This window comes from Andrographis paniculata, unplaced genomic scaffold (genome assembly GCF_009805555.1).
Source record: "Andrographis paniculata isolate CXL003 unplaced genomic scaffold, ASM980555v1 Contig69END, whole genome shotgun sequence".
Classification (NCBI taxonomy): Eukaryota; Viridiplantae; Streptophyta; class Magnoliopsida; order Lamiales; family Acanthaceae; genus Andrographis; species Andrographis paniculata.
Window position 1 is genome coordinate 3,344,655 of NW_026137605.1, and position 9,760 is coordinate 3,354,414.

Consider the following 9,760-nt stretch of genomic DNA (forward strand, 5'->3'; position numbering starts at 1 on the left):
TTCCAGTTAATTTCTTTATGTACCGGTGCAGTAACAATGTAACTGTAGGTCTATAGCAGTTTAGAGAGCCAACCCATGCACAAAATAAGAGCCATTCTTTTGAAGTGGAAAAAGATTGAGAAAAATGGTTAAGTGACGAAGGAGAATCTGAGAACATGAAAGAAAGAGGTGAAAAAAAAAAAAAAAAAAAAAAAAAAAAAAGGAAAATATTACAGAAAAAATGTGGAATGGAAGGAAAAAAAAAAGAAAAAAAAATGGTTGCATCGAGAAAGAATGAAGAAGATGATATAGGGTGAGTAAATGTAGGCCCCTCGTATTTAATGTAATTGGAATTATTATATATATATTATATTATTAATTAAGTAAATTTTAATTATAATTATTACTAGTCAGTGTTTGATTTGACAGCAATGTATTATTTATAAAAACATAATAATATATAACAAAATTAATTATAAATAATATATTTTAAATCTAAATCAAAAAATAAACCTTTCTCTCACTCTACATCATTTTTTATCTTCTTCTTTCATGGTTTTATTTCTTCTTTCTGTTTCAGTTTTCCCCCTTCTCATTCTTCGACAGTTCTAGTCAATTTGTGAATTTTCTTTTCGTTTATAGAACAGAATCACGTTCCTATCTACTTCTACCGTTAATTCTTACCGACCTCCGTCCAGGCCAACAAAGTAAATAGAAGAAAAGTATCAGGTACCTAAATATATCATTCTAATTTCTAACTAAATGTTTTAATTTTGTAGATCACGATATTCAATCTCCATCCTACAACCACAGAACAACGGTTGTTGAGTACGTCGTTGCCTGTTAGTGCTGCTATAGGTATATTTTTTTATTTTTTTATTTTTAGGGTTTTTTTTCACAAGAATATATTTTTATTTTTTATGCCTTTATTTATTTTTTTAATGGGAAATTATTATGTTTTATGTTAGGCCAATATGAAAAGATATTTTCTTCCAAAAAATTTTAATACCAAACCAAAGGATGTGTCTTCTGGTTCTAATAAGCCAAATACTAGTATTAATGCTAGTGATATTACGAAAAGGCCTCACGCAGAATTAAATGAAGACAATGATGTTATTGGTGATCCTGGTATTCGAAAGCCAATTGAGAGTTACCCAGTGGAAGTTAAGGATGAATTAAGGCGGATATTTGGCTAATGATCCCTGTCAACCATTAGGACATAATTTTGCGCGAAGTCAATATGGTGATGTTAAAAAAAAGTTTCAACAAGCATGGTTCAAAAATTTTATTTGGTTAGAATATAGCGTGTCAAAAGATGTTGCATTTTGCCTTTGGTGTTATTTATTTGGTGAAGGTCATAAATATGGAGAGGATGCATTCACCAAAGTTGGATTTAGAAATTGGAAAAAGGCTATTCAAAAATTCAAAGAGCACGAAGGTGGTGGAAATAGTTCACATACTTATGCTAGAACTAAATATTTTGGATACAAAGATCAAAAGCATAATGTCAATTATGTGTTTGCGCAAAAAATTGGTGAAATAGAGATTGCTTATTGCACACACACGGTTGACTGTTGTTGTTGATATAATTAGATATCTTTTGGGACAAGGCCTTGCTTTTCGAGGACATGATGAGTCGGCACAGTCCGTACATCGGGTTAACTTTATTGAACTCTTCACTTGGTATTGTGAGCGAAATGAAGAAGTAAACAGCGTAATGAATGCAAATGCTCCTGCCAATAATCAACTGATGTCTCCAAATATTCAGAAACAGATTATCAATGCATATGCTACGGAGGTAAGAAATGTGATTATGAATGAAATTGGAGATAGATATTTTTCTCTTTTAATTGATGAGGCACAGGATAGTTATATAAAAGAACAAATGTCAATAATTTTGAGATTTGTGAATGATAGGGGGAAAGTGATTTGAACGATTTCTCGGTGTGATACATGTTAGTGATACTTGTTCACTATCATTGAAAAATGCTATTGATGAGTTTTTTGCAAGAAATGGATTATCATTTTCAAGACTAAGGGGTCAAGGCTATGATGGTGCATCTAATATGCGGGGCGAGTTCAATGGACTCAAGGCACTCATTTTAAAGGAAAATAGACATGCACACTATATTCATTGTTTTTCTCACCAACTTCAATTAGTTGTTGTTGTTGCTAGCGTGGGTAAAAATGGGTATGTGCTAAATTTCTTTGAGTATTTTTCTATGATTGTGAGTGTTGTTGGAGCTTCATGTAAGAGGGGAGATAATTTAAGACAACAACACGATACGCTTGTCAAACGTATAGATGAGGGTAGTGTCTTGACGGGGAAAGGAAAAAAACAAGAAATGGCCCTAGCTCGAGCTGGTGATACACGTTGGGGTTCTCACTTCAAGACAATTCTTTGACTTTTTCAGTTGTGGGATGTAGTGAAAGAAGTGATTCAAGCAGTATTTGAGGATGGTGATGATCCAAAGAGTCGATCCGTTGCGGTTAGTTTGATTGATAAGATGGAGAGTTTTGAATTTATATTCATTGGCCATATGATGATGTGTTTATCGGGAATGACAAATATTTTGTCACAAACTTTACAACAGAAGAATCAAAATATATCTCTTGTTGTGCGATTGATACAATTATTGAAAGATGAACTTGGAGAATTTAGGAATAATGGTTGGGAGGAGTTGTTGAAAGAAGTAACCGAGTTTTGTTTTAGAAATGAGTTTTGTGTCAAATATGGAAGATGTTATACCAAGCCGGGCAAGAAGAACATTGGGTGGGAAATGGAAGACTTATATCCACTATTTCCGTGTAGACATATTTCTACAGGTAATTAAACTCAATTTATTTTATAACAATATGCAATTGTTATTTCATATTATTCATTTTTATTTTTTTAAAATTATAGGTTGTTGATATTATTTCTCAAGAAATGAATGCCCGGTTTTCTAAGTTGAATTCTAAACTTATTATGTGCATAGCATGTCTTGATCCTAGCAATTCGTTTGCTAGCTTTGATCTTGAAAGGATATTCCACATGGCTGAGTTGTACTCATAAGATTTTACCGAAGAGAATATGATGGAATTGAGATCACAACTTCGATCATATATTCATTATGTGCGACGAGAACCATATTTCTCTAATTTTTCTGATGTTGAAGGTCTTGTGAAGAGGATGGTCGAGTTCAAAGCTGATATTGTTTTTTATCTAATATATCGACTTATAGTATTAGCATTGGTCTTGTCCGTCACAACTGCAACAATCGAAAGATCATTTTCTGCTATGAAGATTATAAAAACTGATTTGCGTAACACAATGGGAGATAGTGTTCTTACGGATTGTCTAGTGTGTTATATTGAAAAAAATATTTTTGTAAATTGTGAAATCGAAAAGATTTTATAGAGATTTCATAATATGGCGACCCGAAGCTTACAGTTGTCGCATAGAATGTAAAAAATATTTCTAATGCTTTATTTTATTTTTTATTATTTAAATGATGCCCCCGACTCAGGCGCTCTGGCTCCGCCCCTGAATGTTGCGACAAATACTATTTCATTGTGGCAAAACGCCGTGACAATGAATATTCATATTGTTGCAAAAATTTGCGACAAGTAATATATATATATTGCTACAAAAATTTGCGACAATTAATAATTATGCGATAATAAATATATATTGTTGCAAAATTTTACGACAATTAATAATTACTTTGTTGAAAAAAGATGCGACGATGAATATATTTATAAATTAGCATGAAAAATCCGATGCGGTACTACTTCCGTAACAAATAATAAATTGTTGCAGAAATAAATACATTCCGCAACAATTTCAACCGCAACAAATGACTTTTTTCTAGTAGTGATATATTTATAAATTACAAATATACAATTACACGTAAATATAAAGTATAAAAAACAAAAATATATATATACTACAATCGTCCATCGCCAATCTATCCATTTGCATTTGGTATCATTGTTTTTAGTATTAAAAATATCTTAATATTTATATATTTTTTTTATACAAATATCATTACAAAGTATTTTATCATTTTTTTCCTTGATTTGTACTTATTTTTTATATAATAATTAATATTTAAATTTTAATATGCAAAAAGTAAACAGATAGATCAGCGGTGGACAGAGGTAATACTATTATTTATTAATTATTATAAAATCCCAAAAAGATAGATGAGAGAGTAATAATATAAAATTATATATTATAAATAAATTATATATAAAGTTAAACAATTAAGACAATGGAAGGAGTACATACACCACAAATTGAACTGATCCAAGATAAATAATAGATTAAATGGATTAATAATAATTGTCTTTCCTTTATATTATCCATGCTAATCAAACTAAAAATATTAGGTTCATAATATCAAATGATGTTCAAATTTAAATAAACAAGAAACAAAAAGAATCACGGACCAAACATGAACAATAATTCTTATGATTTATTTTATTGAGAAGCCAAAGTGCCCAACAACACTACCCTCGTACATACATTTGCTTTCATCGACATCAATCTACTCACTCATCTATACAAATACAATCAATCAATCAACCATCTTCCATTTCATCACCAAACAGAAAAAATTTAGACACATTCGCCGCAAAATGGCCATCGCATCGCAACGACAACAAATGGATCCATCGTTCCAAGAATACATTAGAAGCACAACCAAGATCCCGGCAACATCACGACCTGTGAAGCGCGCGGGACGACACCCCGTGAAGAAGCTTTACAAACCCCAAAAAGCTGAGCTTCCCGTCCGAATGCCTTATCCAGTCCTGCAGAACTACGTGGACAGGCACAGATGGGCTCAGCCCAAGTTCCTGCTCAATAATCACCACATAAGTGTCGAGAATTCCCTACATCCATGTAATAATCAAGTATTCGAATAAAAAGTTTAACATTCGCTGAGGATGTCCTAGAGATAGGACAGCTATGCTATGTTCTTATAAGTTGAAAGATTAAGCTGGTGTACAAATACGGGGAATAACAATCAACACATTGCTTATTAGTCCATTCAGCATATGAAAATACACTCAACAAACACATAAAAATACATCATGCGGCGGCATATGTTGTCTGTTCTAATTTATATGTGTACCGAGATTAATTGTAGTGTGTGCTACAGTGATTAACTTTCCGTGTATGTACTGTATTTGTATTATATTCACTTTACATCTAATCTTTTGCTTGCATATATGTATATATATCTCTATATCTATAATGACCATGGATTCAATGTTTTCTTTTTTTTTTTTGGCAAGATGTCGATTTAACAAGAAAATTGTAAGGGGAGATGTATCTAGAGAGAGAGAGAGAGAGGGAGGTACCGAGGCGAGCTCCTGAATCATGATTGGGCGGTTGCCATCCTTGTCGAAAAATTCATAAGCGAAGCGCGCGTGCTGTTCCCAGCTCTCCATTCCTTCGAGTTGATACACGCTTATTGTCGCCGCGCAGAATTCTTCGAAATCCACTTTTCTGTAATGCAGCGAACTCACCTGCATTCCACGCCACAAACATTTTGCAATTTTCATCAAAACCAAAAACTGCTTTACTCAAACATATGAAACAATTTCTTAGAAAGGGTCCGACAGGTCTCACCACATTCACATAATCCATAACCCGTGAATCCTTCACAGCATCTGTCGAAAACTTTGCCATAGCCTGAAGGCAGGGGAATTAGATCCACCGAGTAGGATAAACACAAAGATGGATGCGCAGAGTAAAAGGCTAACCGATTTGAAGTTTTGTAGGGAGACGAATCCACTTTTATTTGGCCCAAGCATTGTGAACTGTTCTTGGAGATAAGTTAGCTGCGGTACCGTTAGTGTTTTTGCAAGAGCCTGCCAACGACAAGCTGAATTGAGAAACGGCAAAAGCTTCCATTGGGTATTAAAATTAAATTTTGTCAAAATTACGCGGCCAAACGAGAAAATGACACTTGTTGCAAAGCATAAAATTTTGGCTTTCACGACGGTATGAGTTGTCTAGGGACCAAAAAATTACCCCTAAAGCAGCCTTTCTCAATGGCGAAGAACATATATAAGCTTTAAAAAGCCGAAATGTTATCATATCGAGAGGGATTTTCGCATCGTGGTGTCCGGAAAGCCACGGATGACCTGCAAACAATACAACAAAGGATTCTAAACATCATATTAGTACAGTGCTGACAGTATAACATATGTCAATATAATACAAATATAACACAAACAGTAATCAACACAGCAAATAACACACAATATATAAAACAAAACAAGCAACACATATTATTACAATCTATACAGCATGTACTATTTTTATTTACTGATTGAGGCTGATTAGCACCTCAATCGGTACCCTAACCACTCCATACAAGGCTAATTTAAACTAACCTCCTAGAAAATTCAAAAAATCTACGATAGGTGAATAATATTATTGCAACCGACGTAAGATCATTCGTAATTTACTATAATAAAAATCGTAGTTTGATGATTTCAAAAGTCACTTACACAGAGCCTGTGCAGCAGTAAGTCGCTTACGGTAGTCCTTATTCAACAGCTGTTTCACAAAGTCGATTGCATCAGGGGATAAAGAAGGCCACGGTGCTTCATCAAAGCTGGGATCTGCCTTGAGAACAGCTCGGAAGATTCCGGATTCTGTCCTCGCCCAGAATGGTCTGCTCCCACAAAGAAGAATGTAAGCGATCACGCCCACACTCCACATGTCAGCCTCTGTTCCATACGATCTATGCAGAACTTCAGGCGCTACATAATATGCACTTCCAACTATATCATTCAGCCGTTCATCTGCACCAACCATTATTACATACATGATGCCCGATTCCAGCTTTGTAATGGCAAACTGAAAAGGTAGAACTTCATTGGTATTTTAGATATAGATTTGACCTGGCTTAACGTAATCAGAGAGCCCGAAATCGATGGCCTTCAAAGGAGAACGTCCGTCTTTTGATGTAAATAGAAAATTCTGAGAAATATTGCAAAATTATGTTAATGCAAAAATTGGTTAAGACTTGATAGCCCGGAAATGGATCGGGTAGCAGTAGCCGCACCTCGGGCTTTAGGTCTCGGTGAACAACGCCTTGGAGATGACAATATGCGACGACACTCAAGATTTGCACCATGACGATTTTGGCATCTTCTTCCGAGTATTTGCCACCGCTACGACAAATAAATACAAGAAGAATTTTTCAATTTTGAAAGCACGATTAAAAATTTCGATAACAATAAAATAATTCGCCATACCAAGAAAGAATATGATCCAGCAATTCTCCCCCTTTACACAACCTGGGAAAAAACAAAAGAAATTCGACGGCAGAATCAACAAGTATGGTCTTTGGACATTGAATATTTCATGTTTTGAGGTTGAGTTGGCCACTTGGATGATCTTTGTATATTTGTTATAAACTTCATTACATGCCTAAACAAAATTGATTCATGACGGATTTATATGAAACGGCAGAGGTATAAAATTTTATGAAAACAATGGCATAAGTATAAGATTAGCAAGATGTCCAAACTCACTCCATCACTACATAGACATTGTCTTCATCCTCGTAGGCATCGTAGAATTGCACCAAGTTGTTGTGACCGGTGAGAGCACGCAGTATCTTCACCTCTCTTCTCACATCCTCGACGGCAATCGCCGTCGTCATCTGTCCAAATTCCAAAATTCTCATTACAATAAAACAGATGCATGAAGTGATTAGAAACCACAGAATCCCAATTTGCAGTAAACAAAGCCATAAGCAAGCATTAAGAAACAAAGAGGATATATGATCTAATAATGAGACAACCTTAATCTTGGGGATGACTTTGACAGCCACATCGAGGCCTTTCAAGCTTCCCTTCTTACCCTTAGCAGAACAAGTGTAACCAAAATGGCCTCTACCCACCTCAACTCCAAGATCATAGTGGCTGCTGAAATTCTTAAGGAATCCGAACTTCTTATCCAGGCCAATAACCTCACATTCACTTCCTTCAGGTATGGTAGCCTCATTGGGCTTCACAGAGCCATGCCGCCGGGCAAGGAGGGCCTTAATGTGCTTCGCCGGCGACGGCGGCGGGAAGGGCCGCTTCAGGAACCGCAGAGGGGTGGAAGGGACGCTGCCGCCGCTCGGGGAATTCTTGAATGCACTGGGTAAGGGGCTAGGGCTGTAGAAGGGGAATTTGGGAGTTTTTCCAGAATTGAGGATGTGATCCGCGTTTTCGGCCAGGTTTTGTGGGGGTTCTTGGATTGGAGGTTTTCCATGACAGATTCCCATGGAATGGAAGGCGGGGCGAGGAGTTGGGCAAATTTGGAGTTTTTTCTAATTTCCAAGATTTCTGAAATTAAGCGCAGAATTCTGCCTCAATTCTTCAAAATTAGAATTCTCGGCGCGATCAAAAGCGCCGGAAAGAGTGCAGTGCAGGGAGAATAAAAACCGACAGTATCGGAATCAGGCAAGCAACGAAGAAAAACGAACTTGGAGAAGAAAGAGAAAAAAAAAAGAAGAGCAGAGCAAATTGGGGGTTGAGGACAGAAAAAAGGAATTAAAGTGAAGGGAAAAGATGCTTGGCAGAGCGAACGAAGAATAAAAAAAAAACAAAACCCTTCTTCAGCGAATCAAAGCAAAGCTTTTAGAACAATTAATCAATGGAGAAATTGATGACTGGATTGGAGGCGGCTTGATGATATTTGTGGTAGAGTTAAGAGTTTGGATTGAAACATTACAGTACAGGCTGTCCTTATTCGGACATGGCGAGAGAGGGGGATGCAGTTTTGTAGTCTTGTAAAATTGAAAGAGTTCTCTCCTTTGTGTAAACGTGTACTGTGTACTGTACACATACAACTAAGTTAACCAACTCCATTTTTTTAATTATTGGAGTATTTATTTTGGCGGTGTAGTTTGATCTTTGACTGCTTTTTGGCCCTTTAAACTATTCATTCATTATAATTATAATTATATTAATAATAAACAAAAGAATATGTGCAAACAGCTGCCCCTCTTTGGTGTGCAAAATAATACTGCCTCGGTATATGGTTGGTTATGAAGAAAAATAGATAAATATAAAAAAGTAATATGTTTTAACTAAATAGAAAATCAAAATAATTTTTTATAATAATAAAAAATAGACATAAATTTAAATAATAGATAATAGTATTGGAATACGGGTATGCTTGTTTTGTATTTTAGTTTGGAGGTATATTTTTTTAATGTGAAATATAAAAAAATTAGTTTATTATAAAAATTGTGATATTAATTTAATTTTATATTTTAAATAATAAAACTTTATTTTGATAATAAAACTTTATAGGAAGATAAAAAAATAATAATTTATATAAAAAGTAAACTATAAATAAAAAATACTGTAACTAAATGAATCAAAATTTCATAAATATATATTCCAATTTAAACTCAAAAATAAAAGAGATAAAAAATAATTATTCATAATCACTCTTAAATTAAAAAACAAAATAAATTTAAAAGAAGTTTGTTTGAAAACAATATTTAAACAACATACTAAATAACAAACAAAAAGAAAAGCTAACAAATAATATTAAGTAAATTATAAATCAAATAAAACTTATATACCATTTTAAATTCAAATCTAAGTTAAATTTAAAATATTTATTTACAATGTTATTAAATGAAACATTACAATAAATTTTGAAATAAATTCATATCTATCAATAAAATAAAATTAAAAAAAAAAAAAACAAATACACTAACAAAAAACAAAAACAAATACACTAACAAAAGAAAAAATAAATATTGTAGAGTAT

General features: G+C 34.0%; 2 protein-coding genes across 7 annotated transcripts; one reads left to right on the plus strand and one right to left on the minus strand.

Annotated features, from left to right (window-relative positions):
* The first annotated feature begins 498 nt into the window (after positions 1-498).
* Positions 499-3,500, plus strand: LOC127263604 (uncharacterized). 6 transcript variants are annotated; one of them, XR_007841534.1, is made up of 3 exons: positions 499-708; positions 759-837; positions 1,573-2,878. XR_007841534.1 is itself a non-coding variant. In XM_051292710.1 (3 exons), the coding sequence occupies exons 1-3, from the start codon at positions 1,697-1,699 to the stop codon at positions 2,890-2,892; spliced, it is 501 nt and encodes a 166-aa protein (XP_051148667.1). In that variant the 5' UTR covers positions 499-1,696; the 3' UTR covers positions 2,893-3,500. The 6 variants fall into 6 exon arrangements, 2 of the variants coding, with proteins under 2 accessions (XP_051148667.1, XP_051148668.1); XR_007841535.1 differs by having other exon boundaries at positions 499-686; positions 948-2,878; XR_007841533.1 differs by having other exon boundaries at positions 499-686.
* A 919-nt stretch (positions 3,501-4,419) lies between these two features.
* LOC127263603 (CDPK-related kinase 7-like) lies at positions 4,420-8,748 on the minus strand. The gene is made up of 11 exons (XM_051292709.1): positions 7,791-8,748; positions 7,519-7,649; positions 7,240-7,281; positions 7,047-7,155; positions 6,883-6,961; positions 6,487-6,783; positions 6,005-6,117; positions 5,734-5,841; positions 5,600-5,662; positions 5,329-5,496; positions 4,420-4,821 (listed from the first exon to the last, which is right to left on the minus strand). The coding sequence occupies exons 1-11, from the start codon at positions 8,256-8,258 to the stop codon at positions 4,684-4,686; spliced, it is 1,716 nt and encodes a 571-aa protein (XP_051148666.1). The 5' UTR covers positions 8,259-8,748; the 3' UTR covers positions 4,420-4,683.
* Between the last annotated feature and the right edge of the window lie 1,012 nt (positions 8,749-9,760).

Bases quoted from the DNA above. Each gene is read 5' to 3' on its own strand.
- LOC127263604 (XM_051292710.1), top strand. From the start codon at position 1,697: ATGAATGCAAATGCTCCTGCCAATAATCAACTGATGTCTCCAAATATT. The intron at 1,778-2,393 runs GTAAGAAATGTG...TGACTTTTTCAG, and splicing joins TCAATGCATATGCTACGGAG to TTGTGGGATGTAGTGAAAGA.
- LOC127263603 (XM_051292709.1), bottom strand. From the start codon at position 8,258: ATGGGAATCTGTCATGGAAAACCTCCAATCCAAGAACCCCCACAAAAC. The intron at 7,156-7,239 runs GTATGGCGAATT...TATTTGTCGTAG, and splicing joins CTGGATCATATTCTTTCTTG to CGGTGGCAAATACTCGGAAG. The intron at 6,962-7,046 runs GTGCGGCTACTG...AATATTTCTCAG, and splicing joins ACCGAGACCTAAAGCCCGAG to AATTTTCTATTTACATCAAA.